The sequence below is a fragment of the Galeopterus variegatus genome, unplaced genomic scaffold (assembly GCF_000696425.1).
Source record: "Galeopterus variegatus unplaced genomic scaffold, G_variegatus-3.0.2 Scaffold1477, whole genome shotgun sequence".
Taxonomy (NCBI): Eukaryota; Metazoa; Chordata; class Mammalia; order Dermoptera; family Cynocephalidae; genus Galeopterus; species Galeopterus variegatus.
The window spans coordinates 236727-255682 of NW_007727588.1; the positions used below are offsets into that span (position 1 = coordinate 236727).

The 18956-nt window shown below is 36.1% G+C and overlaps 1 protein-coding gene across 1 annotated transcript in view; it reads right to left on the reverse strand.

Annotated features, from left to right (window-relative positions):
- Window positions 1–18956, reverse strand: part of LOC103594092 (ephrin type-A receptor 6-like) — a gene marked incomplete at its 3' end in the record, with an annotated part of 232578 nt that overhangs the window by 178394 nt on the left and 35228 nt on the right. Inside the window, exons 3-4 of the mRNA XM_008577280.1 lie at window positions 9713–9726; window positions 1568–1730 (exon numbers count right to left, since the gene is read on the reverse strand). Of these exons, the coding sequence (XP_008575502.1) occupies window positions 1568–1730; window positions 9713–9726 (177 nt within the window). The remainder of the gene's footprint in view (window positions 1–1567; window positions 1731–9712; window positions 9727–18956) is intronic.

An 18956-nucleotide genomic window follows, 5' to 3' on the forward strand; every position in this document is an offset into this window, starting at 1 on the left:
GTCATAGAATTTGAAATTCAAGTAGGGATACACTGGGGAAATTTTGGCCTATTTCATAGTCTTACCATTAGTACTTGCAATGGATGACTGAATTGTGTCCCCCAAAGTTCATATGTTAGAAGTTTATTCCCCACTGTAACTGCTGAGAGTGGGAAATCTTATTATACTAATTGAAAGGTGTATCCTTGAAGAGGTGATTAGATTATAGGACCATTCCATAGTGAATTGATTAATAACTATGGTCAGGGGTGTTGTTCCGAGAGATTTAAAAAGAGAGTACCATTTCTCTCATGTGAGACTCCTGGGTCACTGCTGCCTCCACCAAGACCCTCACCAGATGTGTTTCCTGGAATTTGGACTTCCCAGCCTCAGAAACCATAACCAATAAATTTCTTTTTCTTTATAAATTACCCAGTTCCAGGTATTTTGTCATAAGCAACAGAAACAGACCAATACTGTACTTCATAATAATTCAAATTATAGGACTTAACATGACAGTGGGGTAGTTAAGAGCACAGGTTTTGGTAGAAGACAGCTCTCAGTTTCAAATTTTAATTTAACTTCTTACCAGTTGCATAAATTTGGGCAAATTGCTCAATTCCTTTAGGCTTCTGTTTTCTTACAGGTAAAATTAGGAAAATAATACTTGTCTCATTGGCTGTTGAAAGGTTTGAATGAAATAATACATGTAAAATACTGCATGTCATTTCAGGCACTTATTGGGGATCAATAAACGGCAGCTATTATTATTGTTATTCACAAAAAATTAATGTAATAAATTTGCTATTCTTGGATGATTACATTAATACAGTATTTTAGCAATGATGGGAAAAGATTTTTATTATGATTATATATTTGAACATTTTTCTATAGAAATTCATAGCAAAAGCAACCCATATTGTTCTTACAAAGATAGCAGTGAGATGGATTTCAGAAACTCAAAATGAATTCAATGGTAGAACTCGGGTCAGAATGAGTAGGAGATTTGAAAGCCTATTTTACATGACATTGCAACATCTCACTCCCTTCATCTTCCATTTTGCTTTTCAATAAGTTGAAGTTATGGAATTAATGTGAGTTTTAATTAAGCCCATGTATGTATATTTAAACATAATGGCATTCCAGTGGCGTTTGTCCCCTGACCACTGTTTTTACTGATTTGAGACAACAAGCCAAAGATGCACAATTTTAAACTAACTGCTAAAATCATTTGTACATGGCTTTATTCTCTTCCAAGTTTTCATTAGTATCATATTATGATGCCAGGACTGGCAAACAATTAGGCTAATGCCATCCATTGAGACTCTGTGTTATAGCGTGAGTGATGACTTCTGCATAAAGGGACATATCTGAGCCACATTACAATTGTGGTAGAGCAAGGCATTTCATAGAAGTATTTAATTATAGCACCAAAACATTAACTGAAATGACTGCATGGATGTTTACATGAACAGAATCTCATTTGAAGAAGCTATTAACAATTTGGGACAACTGGTTTTAAAATATCAGATCAAATTGGAATGTACTAAATTAACATCTTACTTTATTATCCTTGTATGAAACTTACTTTCATCTCCTGTTTCAAACTCAAACTTCTGACTGTAGCCACTGTATCCTGTTGCAGTCCTCACTCGGATATGAAATATGTACTTGGTGGCTGGCTTGAGACCTGTGATGATGACACTGGGGGCCTTGGACCTTGTGGAGGAATAGGTGAGCTGCTCATGCTCCTGGGGGACAGAAGAGAGACATTCCAAAGTTAAATTGAAGAATTATGTTCTGAGTATCTAAAGTATTGATTAAAAAGAAGTAAGCATGGTTTTCCATAATTTAGCATTTAGTTGTTTATCATTGTGATGCTTATGATATGGCCCTGATTTGGAAATTTATTAAGAATGATGATTAGTCTTACGTAAACTACGCTTGTACTGTTGGTGATTTAGATTTCTTATCCAACTCTAAGTTATGGTGGTGATGTGAGAGCACATTTACACAGAATGGCAATTGCATCTTGAGCAAAATGGGCACATTAGATCAGACCACACCAGCAGAGTGCAAGGAGCAAAGGTGGGGGAATTCAAGTACCCGCTACTCACTTCTACCCGCAGGTAGTGCCAAAATGCCGGCGCTATCCGTGGGTAGACCTGTGGGTGAAAGGAAAAATAAATTAATTGCTTTTTAAAGTTTGAAATTTTTTATCCCAAAATCGATTGCTTTGATCTGTAACTCAGTGATTTTCCAATAGTAAAAACTAAAGTTGAGTTAACTTTAAGAAATAAAATGATGAAATTTTTCCCTTGAGGGAGAATTGACTTCTCCCCTAAATACTAAAGCTTATTTGTAAATATGTACAAGTTACATAGTGATTGTCAGGTAGATTTAAAAATAATCTGCCCGTGCAGGAGCACTGAAGACATAGAAATGTATGAAAGACTTACCACGCCTGAGGAATCAGAGGCAGGGCTGGAGGCCCGGTTCTCAGTCTCCTGCATTAACTGCCAAACTTCCTCACCTCACTAATAGGACATGGATTTTCCAGGGCATTCTGATATGATCTAGTCAGTCAGGATGTTTTAAGTGGGCTCGCTTGCCCACTACCTCAGAACAGGACAGTTTCTTTTAACTGAGAGACCACAAAATACTGGTGGTGGGGACAAATTAAACTTAATACTGTTTAAATATAGTGTTATTATCCAATAAATCTATAATGATATTTTAAAAGTGTAAAAAAATTGTATTTGTATGAACAATGCTTCTAAATGTCAAGCTAGGTCAACAAGTCCTTAAGTTAATTTCCACTATTCTCTTCATAAATCTATAGATAGAGATGATCAGGGATGTAAGTGACTTTCAAGGTCAATAATTAAATCAACTGTTCGATGCTTAAATTCTATCTACAATATTCCCATCAAGACTTCATTTAGCATTTGCCTGAAAACCTCTGTTGTTTAGGAGACCTTCTAGGCTAGCAAACCAAGTTATAATAATCTAAACATATGAGGAATTTCCAAACTTCATTTATTTGCTGGTGATGTTTTAAGATTTAGAACTATGAAAATCATTTCCCTTAAGCTGTTTCTGAGAAAAAAAATTTTATCCTACTGATCATTTTTAAACTTTATGGCATTATTTGTCATAACTTTATATGCTATATGGTTATTCTGTGTCTAGCTGAGGAATTGAATTTGCCAGCTATAGTCCAAATAATAAAACTATTTATTAAACATGAAGTACAAAGAAAAAAAAATGAGTTAACAACAGCAATATTTTAAATGAAATAGACAAAACAGTAAAACTGCAACTTATATTTATCACTAGATAATTTTGAGATTAGAAAGTAAATAAGTATTTATCCAGATAACATAAAATCCAAGGAAATAAAGTCTTATAAATAATTAATGTCTATAATCATCTGCTATGGGTTGAAAGCAGAAGCTTGTTAATATCAATGCTTTTGTATTTAGGAGGCTTAAAACCCAAATTATGGGGGGAAAATGTTTGTGGAATATTGGAAGAAATGATGTTGTGTCTGGTAGAAATTTGCAGGACATTTTGATTTTTCAAACTCATATACAAGAGGAGAACAGTTCATCTTTCACAGAATTTTCTGCAACATAAGAGTTTTGGTGCATTTTGAGTGCTGTTTCACAATGTGAACTGATGACAGAGAGAAAAATTTTAAAGCATTGAAAAAAAAGTTGTCATATTCCCAAAGACAGAAGACACGGATTTGAAAATTTCCTCTTAGAATGGCCCCATAATAATTACACATTATGTCTTTGTTGCTTCACCACAACATAGTTAAATTGTAATTTCCTACTCAGTAAAGTTACAAGGAATAAAAAACGCCTTTTGCAGGCAACTTTAAGCATTTCTGCTTTATGTACAAAAGTCTATCTGCACCTACATCCACAGGTAGGAAGGTGCACAAATGGATCCTCAGCCTGAATCACTCATTACTAGCGTGAGGGCTGCTGCATTCATACTTGGCCACTTGCTAGTCTGATGAGAAAGAAGGCTCAGAAAGCAGCAGTCATGAGAGTTTCTCTCACAGTACATAGCAGCCCTCTCTCCTCCTGGTGTTTTTAAGCTCTTTGGAAACCAGGTTAGCTTTTATTTGTGAGAAGCATAGGGTGCTATTGTTCTGGAATTTTGGCTTATTGCCTTTCTGCTGCCATATCAACTCCAATTCAAAGTAGCCAATTACAAGGCGGAGACCACTCTTTGCCCCAGAGCCATCTATATCTTTATCCATCCTGGCAGACTGAATTCTGAACATTTTTAAATAGGGTATTTGAGCATATTTTTCTGGAGTTTGTGCCATGATGGAATTGCTAGTTGTGTGTCACGTACCTCTTCAACTTTGCTAGGTAATACATTCGATTGTTCAAAAAATTCTCTTAAATGTTTTTCATCTTTGCTGAATCTATAGTAAAATCCCTCTTTTCTCATAATATTACTTATTTTTGTATTTTCTTTTTTCACGGTCAATTTTTCCAGACATTTGAAGCAAGTTTTAGCCATGTTTCCCTTTAACATCTGCTCTTACTATAAATTATTATTAAATTATATTTTCTTTTTTCCTTATACTTCTTTGTGTTAATTATGCTGTCTCCTATCTTCTTATGTTTCATGCTTAACTCATTATGAGCACATTGTTTCAAACACATAATTTAAGTTTACAAATTTCATACTAAGTACTGCAGTAGTTATACTCCATGAGCGTTCATAAGTTGTATTATCAATCAGTCCTAAGTACTTACTAATTTCCAGAAAATACAATTTTTTAAATTCTTTTTGGAAGATCCAGGATTATCACTTGCACACTTTTATGGATCGAGACAGATTGTCAGGCAGTAGGTAACTGGCATATAGCCAAGCACACTGAACCGTGGACAGGACAGTGGATGCTCAGTGGCTGAGCACACCGGCAGTCCTGTGCACTAATGCTTGTTGGCTGAAAGTGAAAGAGGTTGTTGTACTGCTCCTGCTTGGATGAGCACAGAAAATAGCACCAATTGTAGGGAAAAGACATTTAGTAACAATACACTTTATACTATTATGTATATCACTTCCTAAAATAAAACATATATATATACAGCTTCTATTTTATATATTCATATACACATTTAAAAAAAATACTGTTGAGAACCAGATAGTGTGAATACAGGGCATCATCGAACAAGGCAGGTGTGGTTTACTTTCTAGAGATGTTGACCTTTACTTATAGCTCTCTCCCATGGGAAGATCCTGGAGCTTATACTCAGGCACTTCTCCTTCCCCACAGTTGAGTATTAGGCTTTTCTGGGAGTTTAATTTTACTGTCATACTGAACCTTTCATTTACCTACAGTACCAAACTTAGCTTTATCTCTATCGGTGTCAACACTTCATGGTGACTAAAAGGGACAATTTTAGACTAGAGTCTGGATAGTGTTAGCATTTGCTCTGAAAACTATGACTTAGGGAAAAGAAATAGACTCAGGTGCCCAGTCCTTATGGCTGCATCTTTCTACATTCAGAGGTAACGACCTGTACCAATGGAAGGCATCATGTAGAGAATTCTGGGTTGAAACTCTCCTGTCTTGGACTTGATCTTGATACTGCTTCTGTTACATACCTTGGTAAATCACCTTTAAGACTTTGATTTACTCATCTAGAAAGTTCATTTATTCTGCAGACATTCATTGAATTCTCACTATGTGTAAGGTTCTAGGGCACTCTAGTAGGTTTAGCTTACACAATCACCAAAGTACTACCTGGCAATTAAATTCTATAATTATTTTTATCACAGAAATGCAGGTACTCTTTCTTCTGCAATGAATTTTCATTTCCCTCTCTTAGGTTTACCATTCTCACTGATGGGAAAAGATTCAATAATAACAGCATAATGGCAATCTTTTAGCTGGTATACTTTCTCTTAAAGTCTTTGGGTCTAGTGGGATTTCTGAAAAGTGTCATCTCTTCACTTTTTAATTTTAAATTAATTGGATTACATATGATCAAAAATTTTGTTGTAGACTTTTTTTCTACATATATGGTAGTTCTGTCCTTTTCCATGGTCTCAGTTACCTGTGGTCAACTGCAGTCCAAAAGCACTAAATGAAAAATTCTAGAAATAAACAATTCTTAAATCCTAAATTGTGTATTGTTCTGAGAAGTGTGATGAGATCTTGTGCCACCTGCTCTGTCCTAACAGGGTCACGAATCATCTCTTTTTCCAGTGTATCTATATTGTATACACTCCCTGGTGGTAGTCACTTAATAGCCATTTGGTTATCAGATGGACTGTTGAGGTATCACAGTACTTGTGCTCAAGTAACCTTTATTTTACTTCAAAATGGCCCTAAGGAACAAGAGTAATGATGCTGGCATATTGCTATAATTGTCCTATTTTATTACTGTTGTTAATCTCTTACTGTGTCTAATTTATAAATTAAACTTTATCTAGGCATGTAAGTATAGGAAAAAACATAGTATTTTTGGACATGGTACTCTCCGCAATTTCAGGCATCCACTGGGGGTATTGGAACATATCCTCCGAGGATCAGAGGAGACTACTGAAGATCTAATGGTACAACAGCAATCATAACCACCATGATTTATGTAGTGCTTCCCAACTTAAAAGGTGTTTTCGTAAACTTTCTTTATATAATCCTCATAATAATCTTCTGAAGTAAGAAGAACTGGTAATATTTTTATCCCCATTTAGCATATGATGAAACTAGTCCATAAAGAATAAGCAAACCACCAAAGCAAGTTACACAAATAGTCAGTGGCTTCATCCATGTTGTGCTTTGTTCACTATACCCTAGTTAAGCAGGTACGTCCAGACCAGACACGCCTATAGATTAGACATTGAGCCAAAGTCATTTTCTCTACTTTATGTTCTTGATCATCTAGACACTAGAAGTGACTTTAAATTTAACACAGCCTATGAACCACATGGTTACGATTTGTTGGCTAACAATGAGAATACTTTTATATAGTTACTCAATTGGCAGAAACAATGAACACCACAGGTTTTAACTGGATATTTCAAAGATGAAATTATTTTCTGACTAAGGTCAACACATACATACTACCATACATGGGCTTTTATTTTATTTTATTTTTTGATATTATGTCATATAGATAGCTTCTAGGTAATATAGGAGACTCATAACTCATTCAATCTTGAATGGAACATACAACATATTCTTGATCAGGCCTGGGAACAGAATTTGTTTGGTAAAGTCCCGGAGATTCTTTTAGAAGTTTTGTTGTATGAAGGTAACTGCTAGGCTCCAAGTTATAACTATCAATAATAGGTAAAAATGCTATTAATATTTAGCAGTCTACTGCCAAAACCATTGTTTTCCTTTTTCTCTTTCTTTCTAACAGTGTTCTAATTAAGGCTATGATAAAACTCTGGTTCTACTGGCTAGAAGACTGAAGCTTTAGATAGCTTGATAAAACAAAACAATATTAAAAGTGGGTATTAATGGTTCTGCTAGGAGTCATCTAAGTCATTTTTTAGATGACTCTCTCTCTCTTTCTCTTTCTCTTTCTCTCTCTCTCTCTCACACACACACACACACACACACACACACAAACACAGTCATCAAACACTACATGATAGAGGGCTGTGGAGATGTCTCCACAATAATCCTCTCAAAAGTAAACAAACTAAAACCACATTCAGAACATGATTCATTATCTGCAGAAGGATATTTTTCCTGAAACGAATTAAGTATTGTATGGCCTAGAAACAAAGTTTGAAAGGTTATCAAAGAATCTTGTTGCGTAACTATGGTATTAGCAAATCTAAAAGTATTTAACTTGAATAAAAGAAAGATATTTCACATGACTTTAGGAAAAGCAAAGATTGAGTGCTAGAGCTCGTCAATGTTTAACAATTACTTGTCAAAGGAGAGACACAGTTAACCTAATGGACTTCATTTTACTGGTCACTACAAGAATGAATCCCACCTGGGGCAGGTACTCATTATACCCTGGCTGAAAGATTTCTTAAATTTATTCATCTTTTCTTTAATGCTGAAATCTTCTGATTACTAATGTGGATTTACACAGTGCTGTAGAAGCATACATAAATATATTTGTTCCTGGAAAGGGAAGGCTTCCCTAATTTAATACATGAACATTCTGGTTGGTTCTCCAGTCTCATTTTGGATTTAATTAGAATGAATCAATCCTTCAGACAGTTGTCAACTCGGTGCATTCCATTTCCAACATTTGCAAAACAGAGTACCACAATGAGTTGTGTGAGCCCAGGAACTGAAGTTATAGCATTTCTGTAAAACAGGCATAATCAAAAAAGAGCTTATGGTCCTAAAAGTCATCCATTTACATTCTTGTATCAATTGTCTTGATTAATCTTATCTAAGTGTTAATCTACTTCTTTTTTAAAGATCTTTGGAGAAAATTTTATTCTACCCTAGCCAACTCATAAGGCATACAGAAAAGGTTCTTTCTAACACTTAAAATAACTATCTTAATAAAATTTAAAAACAAGTTTTTAAAAATATATTTGGAAAATGTCTCTTCTAAAAATTAAACTATAATAAACCATCATTTCTCTCTACCAATCAGGATCGTTTACTTAAAAATTTCTAAAGAATCAACTTAAAAAATTTAGAACTAATTAAGAGAAGTCAGGTAGCCCACATACAACCGTCAGTAGTTTTCCTATACTCTAGCATTGACCAATTAAAATTATGTTTTAAAATATTCCATTCACCACAGCAACAGAAACTTTATAATACATAAGTATATTATTAAAAAAATGTATAAGACCTATTTGATTAAATCTATAGCATAGCATTTTGTAGGAACCAAAAAAGAAAGTTTCTTATTTTTCTTGTATTACTGCAATGCTAAAGATATTGCAGAGTAGCAGTATAAGCAGGAACCTCATTTTGCTTTTTTCTTTAGTGGAACAGCTTCTAATTGTGTCACTGTTAAATATAATTATGTCTGACTTAGGTTTTTCGACAGATATCCAGTTAAGGACTTTTCTTCCTTTTTCTTACACTTGAGAAAGAAAAGTAGCTCAGGGAAATCTAATGAATATGAAATATGCTAAACTTATAAGGCCCAGAGAGAGATGTGAGTGTGGGACTTTAGTCATGTCTCCTTCACCCATGTCTTGGATAATTGGTGAAAAGGTATGTTTTGGCAATAATATCCAGATAGCTGCCATTACCAAAGGCTATAAATTACCCAGATATTATCACAAGTTGTACAATGTAACTCTCACTCTTTCTTTGTAGTAAGGTTCTTGGAATTTATGGTGTAAAGATATGCACAGCCAAACACTAGCTTATGTTGTTTTAGTGAGTCAATGTAAATTCCTGGAAAACAACTTTGGAACTATCCCCTTAACTTTTCCTTTTTTCTTTAAAAGTTTATAACTGCTGCCAGACAGAGCACATATTAAGGACAAATTGAATCTGTGTTTCCTTGGCCGCAGTCCTCAACCTTGGCCCAAATAAACTCCTTGCTCTCTATATTTTTGCCCCAGTTTCTTTTTTTGAGGTAGATGCCCTGATGTTTTGTTCATTTGTATTTTGATTTTAAAGTATAAAATGGATTCCAGGCCTTATGAAACAATTATCTACTGCCAAGTTAATTGTATGTTTTTTACCTTAATGTAGTATATACTTATGAAGAACTATCCTTGCATTCCTAAGATAAATCCTACCTGTTAATACTTGCTCATAATATAGTATTGTAATTTTATTGCAATTTTGGATTCAATTTGATAATATTTCAGCTAGAACTTTTTTTTTTGACTGGTAAGGGGATCGCAACCCTTGGCATGGTGTCGTCCACACCATGCTCACCCAGTGAGCACACCGGCCATCCCTATATAGGATCCAAACCCGCGGCCTTGGTGCTACCAGTGCCGCACCCTTCTGAGTGAGCCACAGGGCCGGCCCTCAGCTAGAATTTTTAAACCTTTGTTTATAAGTGATCTTGGCCTATAGTTTTCTTATGTTTTTTTTTTCTTTTTTCTATTATCAATCTCTAGTCATGATATTTGGGTTATGCTATATTTAGATAATGTATTGAAAAACATTCCATTTTTTAATGTTCTCGAATAATTGACACAATATGAGAATTATCTGTTTCTTGAAAACCTAATTGAAGTGGACCATTTTGGTGGCAGATATTTGACTACCTTTCAAAATTATTTTATCCTATATTCATACCTTCTTATTAAGTTTTGGTAAATACTAGAAAATCACTGTTTGTTTTATTTTTATTGACATAAATACATGTAGTCTTATCTTGTCATTTTCTTCCATAACTAAATAACATTTTCCTCCTCTTATTCCTGGGCAAGCTTGCTTATTTGGTCTGTCTATTTAAAACACTGGCTTTTATATTTTAAATTAAATATACTTGATTCTATTTCATTAATCTTTGATTCTACACCTGTTCATTCCTTTCACCTATTTTGTTTTTCCACATTGGTCATATTTCACAGTTTTGGATACATGTGTATCTCAATGTCTTTCCTTTTTAAAGAGTTTACAGTTTAAATATATTATGCTTTTATATATATATTACTTATTTAAGATAACATTTATTTTTAAGTGAATATATTTGGGGGTGGCATGGGGAGTTTATTTTCTGAAAATTCTCTGATTTTGTTACCTAATTTTCAAAGGATGATTTCTGCTATAGGGAATTTGTTGAAATTTTTTGTCTTAATGCACAGGCAATATGTGTGTGTGAATGCTTTGTAAGTAAAAATAACAGGTAAATTTTTAGAATTTTAGAAGCAATATGCTATATCCACTTAATTAAAAAGCTTAAAAATTTTCTATTAGTTATAATCTGTGAGATGTTTTATAATCTTCCAGTATGACTGTATATTTCTCAATTTTGCCTTATATTTCAGACAGATTAAAATTATGCAAAGATGTATAAGACCGGCATTTTAATATTATAAAGACATTATAAAGTAAGAAAATATAGACATCTTAAATAAAATAATCTCTACATTCTTTAATTCTAACTTCATTTAGCACTTAAATTGATACCAGCCGGTCTCTTCCTCTAGTTATTTCACTGTGTGTCAATATAAATCCCACAAAAGACTGCAATTTCCTCAAAAATGTCGTCTATATTTTCCTAAAGTGAAACAATGAGAAAAAAAAAAAAAAGTGCTGGATGCATAGTGAGTTTTTAATGTCTATTAATTGATATCTACAAAGGAATACCTCAACCATTTCACACAGGGTGTATCTGGTGCAGCTCTGATCACATATCACTGGGAACAGGACTACTGAATTTGCTGCAGCACTTTACGGGCAAACACTGGGACAGCTTCCAGCTCACACCTATTCTGTGACCAGATCTAAGTACACCCCACCAGCAGGGGAAGATGTGTCTGGCCAATTGTCCCAGAGATAACAGCAAGCTAGAATGATTACAGATTTCTTTTCCTACGTGATTGAATCCATTATAAGGAGCTACAGAGACAGAAACTGCATTGAAGTTGAATAACTTCAGCTTTCCTGGTTCCTGCTTTTCTGAGGCTGGGATGTTCCACTGTGCCATAGATTCTGCATATTGACATCCTTACATCTTAGTCACAATTGGGTTCTGATGCTGGCGACTAAGACAGTTGCTTTATTTTCTCACATTCGTTAAAATGCACAAGAGCGGGTTTCTAATTTGGGGAGAGAAGGCGTTAAGAGTTTGTTAGTAGGGTGGTGTAAGCTGATGGGTAGGGTGTTCTGAAATGTTTTCCTTAGGTAAAAATTAGCCACTGCTATGACAAAATTACAAAATATGCATAAGTAAGAAAAATGCAGCAGTAGTTATTGCAAGTACACAAGTACTTTCTGACTGCACTTCTGGAGAAGTATCATTTAGGATACCATAGCTATAATTTACTACAATCAACTCTTGATTATCCTTAGTAATCCAAACTAGGAAATAACCCCAAATTACTTTGAAATATATTTATGACTCATATATTCGTTCCAATGCATATCTTGTTTCACCTCAAATGAAGATTAAATGCATTCTCTGAACATTAAATATTGAGCAATATTGCAAATGGCATAGAAGCACACCTGATGGTAGAGGAATATTGATCTGGAATTAAACATTCATAGTTGATTTTCACAAAACACAGAATTTATATGTAGATAATTAACTGCTTGAAATAGTGGTTCCATTTACTTTTAAGAGAGATGGCCTAATTTTTATACTGTGGCCTTTAGAAACTACTGGTGCTAGGATAAGACCAATAGAGTCCGAGCTGTAGTCAGTTCATCTGTGAAAATTGGGATGGCTATACTATCAAAGGGTCAGGCTTGTTGTAAAGATAAAGCAAAATAATGTGTAAAACCATTTTACAGCTTCCAGTAGATGTGTAATACAGCATTATTTCTTTCTTTTAGAAACAGTTATCCATAAGTAGGGCATTTAATCCAGGGCAGTGATAGCCTTGTGCCTTAAGGTAATCCTGCTGATGCTTTGAGAGGTCTTGTGAAAAATGTTGTATGTGTCTTGCTTGCCTGTTTACCTTCATACTCTCACTGCTTAAGACAGTGTGTCCAGAATATTACAGTCTCTCATTATATATTATCCAAATGATTGAGGAAATTAATGAATTAGTTGCTCTAAAGTACCTTTTGAATTCTTAGATATTGTTATATTAATTTAAAATTGTTTCTATAAATTAACAACAATTTAAATGAGAGATGAGAAAAATTGTTTTTGCTGGTTATAGTACTTCCATAATTAAAATGCAATAATATTTTGTCAGTATAGTCAGCTTGTTTTCTTAGAATATTGTGGAGAATGTCCAAAATTTTACTTGCCAAAAAATATTTTACAAAACAGTATGTTTATGAAAACACTATGATTTGTGCTGAAATATCTTTTAATACATAATCTTAATATTTATTCGGTTTTAACTTTCCCATCCATCTTCATGTAACCTACCCTTGTATGTATGCGATATACATTTTTCTTCTGTTCTCTACTACTTTATAAATATTTATAATGGTGTTAAAGTAAAAATGAAATGCTTAAAGCTTGATACTTTTCCCTGAACAAAGTGACTTCATTCCAAAATTCCTTAATGATATTTCTTAAAAGTATATGATAGACAAATAACAACTTTAAGTTTGTCATTCATTCTTAAAATTTTTGATAATTTACAGCATTTTAAAGTCATGTAAATTTGGTTATAAGAATAATGATATACACATAGAAAAAGTAGAAAATATAAATAGCAGAGAAGAAAACATTTAAAGAATTTATATTTATTTGAGTATTGAGGATAGATAAAATTATTTTTTACTAAAAGGGGGAAATAAAAAGGAAAACCACATTTATTATAAGACTATTTGAGGGTTACACTGAATTTAAAAGAAGAGTTTACAAATTCCTACTAATGTCAGTAGTTGAGGTCAAATAGTAAAACAACTACATAAATGCTAGATAAAAACATCTTTACTATAAAAATTGCCTAAGTTATAATAAATGCCACAGAAGAAAAAAAACCACTATCTTTGGGAACATTAATACACATATGTTGATTTTTTTCAAATATAAATGATATTCCAAATGTCAAACTGAACATTTTCAAGTTTAAATCATTATAGTAACATGGCATAATGAAATGGCATAAAACTAGGGAGGCAACCCATACATGGTCCTTTGATTATACCTAACTGTGGGATGTGATTAAAAAAACAAAGGTGGAGGAATTTTTTTTTTAAATGTAAATGATGGGTATGTTAATTTGCTTCACTATAGTAACTGTTTACTATCTATATGTATCCCATAATATAATGTTGTATCTTAATTATATACAATCAAATCCATTTTTAAAAAACATAGAGAGTTAAATTCTTTCACAATAGTGCTAATTGAATTACAGGATAGGTTAGATAAACAAAAGATAGCAAGAGTACAAAATAAAAAAAAAATCTTCGAAAATAAAATTATCAGAGCATAAATGCGGGTGGACTTAGCCTCCAACTCTATCTCTTGGTTGCTAGATTTACTGAATTAAATAATAAGGAATGTAAGGTGGGTAAAATTTCACTAGAGTGAGAATGTCAGTAGAATATGAGAAAATATTTTGTAGAAAAGTCTCTACCGAAATACAGAATCATCTGTGAATATAGGTAAAGGCAGATTTGTCTAAATAATCTACAAAATATCGTGGTACTTCTTACATTGAATTGAAAAGAGAAATTAATTGAAACATACAAGTATGAGAATTCCTTAGCTTTATTTAGAACAGGGTAAAAAACACTTTCTGACGATAAATATCTTTTATTTATCTTACCTATCCTGTAATCATTATTTTTTATTTTTATCTTTCCCATTTAAATGTATTTTGTCACTACGGTGGCACTTTAATTTTTTTAAAATATGTTTATGAGTCTGAAGTGTTATCTGATGACAGATACATTTGTTTTGTTCAAAACTAAAACAAAAATGTCTGTTTTAGATTGATCTACAAAGCTATAGAGAATAAATTGTTTTAAGAAATGCAATCCCTCCTCCCCAAAAGAGAGATTTTTTTTTTTTTTTTTTTTTCCTTTTTGAGACCGGCCGCACCGCGCTCAGCCAGTGAGCGCTGTGAGCACACCGGTCATCCCTATATAGGATCTGAACCCGCGGCAGAAGCGCCGCTGCGCTCCCAGCGCCGCACTCTCCCGAGTGCACCACGGGCTCAGCCCCCCAAAAGAGAGATTTTAAACCTTCTTTGTAAGTGATGAGGGCTTGACTTGAAAAGTGTCGTATCATGCTCTAAAATAACCCAATATTTTCAAGTAATGATCTAACTCAGTTACTGATTTTGAAATTCCATAGGGGATATCAAATGTGCCTGAAATGAATGCCTCGAGATTTATAATAAGTAAAATAAAGTATATGTTCATCAAGATGAACCTAACTGGGAGCTGAATATCTCATCACTGGGAGATAATAAGGACTGTAATACTAATAAATAGATTGCAGTAATTGAGCAATTCCTGTAGACTACACCTCCCCACACGAGAGTTTTCTGGTTCCAACATGAGTGTTTAAAACGAAACAAACATTTAAGTATATAAATGACTGCAGATATTTTTAAATGCAAGGTGAGGAATTCACACAAAACAAGATCATTTTCCAGAAACTTTATTTTAATCTGTATTATTATCAAACAATGAATATATTTATTTACTCATATATATAAAATGGTTTTGAAAGCAAATTGGAAGAAAAAAAATTACCTTTGATGAAGCAATAAATTACATTTAGGGTAAAAGATAACTTCACCGCAGTGAAGAAGTCGCTGTCCTGCAGAGGTCACAAATGTTGCCCATATTAAATATTCACATAGTTTGTACTTGGGGTTGAGTTTGTAATATGGGGTTGCCCATATTAAATATTCACATAGTTTGTACGTGCTGTTTATGGATGCCTTTTATTCAGATATGCAGAAATATTCTTATTTTCAAATTTGGATAATTCAATCTGTATAATTATATTTTACTTGGTATAAATAAATACATTGGCACAACCCAATGTACAGTCCAGATTCAAAAACTGAAAAAATTTCTTTGTGGAAGTTTTCTCTTCTTTTCACTATGTTTTTCTTTCTTCTTTTCATTTACTTTTATGAATTAATTATCTTTTACTCTATAGTATTTCCAGAAACAATTATTTAAAGACTTTGAATTTTTAAAATGTCCTGCATTTTCAAAATTAATAAACTTGCTTTGATTTAGTACTAAAAAACATTTTAAGTTGTAATTTGAGGAGTTCTGGTCAAGACAGTGGAATAGACAGTCTTCAGCATCACTCCCTCCTTCAATTCAACCAATTTACAACTATAAAAATGTAACATCAGCCAAGCTAGGGTTGATGGAGCTCAGGGGAAGAGGAGCAGAGACCTATGGAGTACGTGAAGGTGGGAGAAACCACGATAAGAGAAAGAAAAAAACTGATCAGAGTGTTTCGGGCCACGGTTGCTTTAAGGCTGCAACTGCTGAGTGCTTGGAGCAGGAGCTGGCAGAAGCCGCTGCTGTGCCCTTCAGATGAGTTACTTGGAGGCTGCAGGGGAGAAGAGGGCCTTGGTGGCCCCCAGGACAGCAAGACCACTAATAGGGTTCCTGTGGACCCACACAGGAGTGAGGAGCCAGAACAGCTGTAAAAGGGGAGCCATCCAGAGGCTGGTGAGTCATTGCAAGGGACTGGCACAGGACCTGAACCATGGGAAGCCTTTGGAGCATGGGCAGTGGGGGAGACGGGCTCACTGGGAGAACACTGGGACACAGCAAGGACAGCTGATCTACCCCCAATCAGTGCAGGACCACTCAGAGGAGACTGGTCGAGAATGCAGAATTACATGGGGTGCAGTTTGGTGAAAAATCTCTGGCCCAGATCAGAGTTTCTACACAACCCAGATCCACTGGGTCTCTGGAGAGCTGGAAGTACCTATAAGGTGAACCATTAAACCCTGAGCTGCACAAAAAGCCTTCCCTAGGGAAACGGCAGCAAAGCAGGAATTTAGCTCAACCACACAGCTCAAGTATTGGTTCCCACAGGAAGTTCCCTCATTTTAGAAGTAAGCAAAGGATGAAAAATTAGTTCTGGCCCAGGCATACCACCAGCGCCTTGGGGCCCACCAGGGGACATGATGTATGGAGCTGGGGACTGGACACCACTCTCACATCCAGGCATACCACTAGCGCCTCGAGGCCCACCCAGGGGCTTGGGGCATGCAGCCAGAGACTGGACACCTCCCCCAACCAGGCATACCACACCAGCACCTTGGGGCCTGCCAGGGGACTTGAGGCAAGGAGAAAGGTACCAGATCCCCCTTGTACAACCAGGCACACTGTGCCAGTGCCTAGGGGCCAGCCCAGTGACGCAGGGCATGAATTTGGGGACCAGAACCCCCACCAAAACCAGGCATACTGTGCCTGTGCCTCGGGGCCCACCCAGGGACCTGAGTCATGGAGAAGTGGACTGGACCCCCCTCCCACAAGCAGGCATACTGCACCAGCATCTCGGGGCCCACCAGGGGACCCGAGGCATGGAGAAGCGGATAGTACCCACCTCCCACAACCAGGTACTCTGCACCAGCACCTCGGGGCACGCCCAGGGACCCAAGGTATGGATCTGGGGACCGGACTCCCCCACAACCAGGCACACCATGCCAGTGCCTTGGGGCCTGTCCAGGGACCTGAGGCATGGAGAAGGGGACCGGACCCCCCTCCCACAACCAGGCACACTGTGCCAGCACCTTGGTGCTCACCCGGGGACCCAAGGTTTGAAGCCGGGGACTGGACCCCCCTCCTAGAATCAGGCACACTGCACCAGTGCCTTGGGACCCATGCAGGGTCCTGAGGTATGGAGCCAGGGACCAGATACTCCCTACAACCAGGCATACCACCAGCACCAAGGAGCATGCCATAAACATTACCTCCATGTGGGTGGCCCACCACAGTCACCACAATAACCATGGCTGCTGTGAAAGCGGATAAACACCACAACCACCACACAGACGTCCGCCAGCCACTGGAGTGCATTGACACAAGGAGAGTCACCAGCAGAGACCAAAGAAAAGAAGAAGATCTCTCTTTCCACAAAGCCCATTTCAGAGTGACAGAAGAAGCATCTGCTCTATGATAATATTGGGGGACCTGACCACACCTGTCAGCATTGGACAGATCATCTAGGAAACAAATCAACAGAGTAACCATTATTCTTTCAGGGGAGAAGAAATCTAGGGTAATTAGAGGGGGCAGGGGGTAGGGAGACGGGGATAGGGAAGATTGTGCAAGGGGCATAAAGAGTAATTACTATTTGTAACAATACATATGCTAGGATGTTGGGCCCATTTTTAGGAGCAAACATTATCTGTGAGCCACATGGTGCCTATGTGTGGAGGATGAAGATGGCGCTGGCAGGAAGTAGGGGAGGTGTAACCCAAGATAACTCCAAAAGGTTTTTATTCGTCCTCCAGTATTTCTGCACTCGTGAACCCTGCGTGATCGCTATGCTCAACATGTTAGTACAAAATGCATGCCCGCGTGATCCTTTAATTGATTGGTTAGTTCATGGAAAGCCCCTACTTGCTTGCTTATATGAATTGCAGTGTAACGGCAATAAAGTGGAACTGCCCTGACAGAACCCCTGCCACGTCTGAGTGTCTCTTTCGCGGGGCTGGGTTGGTGGGCAGCAGGCTCACTTTTCCCTGAGATCCCTCGGTCCCAACACCGGGGGTAATCGTGTCGGCTCCTTCTCCTTCTGGGTCTGCGGGAGGACCCCAGGCGTGCCCCCGCATTGGGAATATTGATTTGATCAACATATCTCAATGTTGAACCCCCAAAATATGTATAATCAATTTTGATTCAATAAAAATTTTTTAAAAAATTGTATTTGTAAACCAATACATTTTGAGGTAGTTGGTTATGCAGTAATAGATAACTGGAACAAGTAAATTAAACATTAATCTACATTTCATAGTCCCAATTCTAGTATAGAATAGTTCATTGATCCTGTTTTTTTTCACTAGAATAGCTGATGGTATTTTGTCTTAACACACAAAACTTAATCAACTTAAACACCCAATTATTCTTTGGAAGGATTTATGACTCCTTAGCCTGAAATGGCAGGTTAAATTAGTCACAACAAATCAATTGAAAATATAAACAGAACATAATGTAGTTAAAAATTTTTTTAAAGTTTACACTTTCATACTACTTATTATGTTGTAGTCACAAAGCACTCCCCAAACCCAGAAAATTCTCAAAGCTACTCTATGAAGTAGGTCTTACAGATGATAAGTCTGAGGGACAGAGTCATCAAATAAGTTGTCCAAGGTCACTCAGTAAGTTGGTGGTGGAGCTGGAATTTGAATCCAGAGGGTCTAGCTCTGGATTTATTATTTAGCTGTTATTTATTACACTATATAGCCTC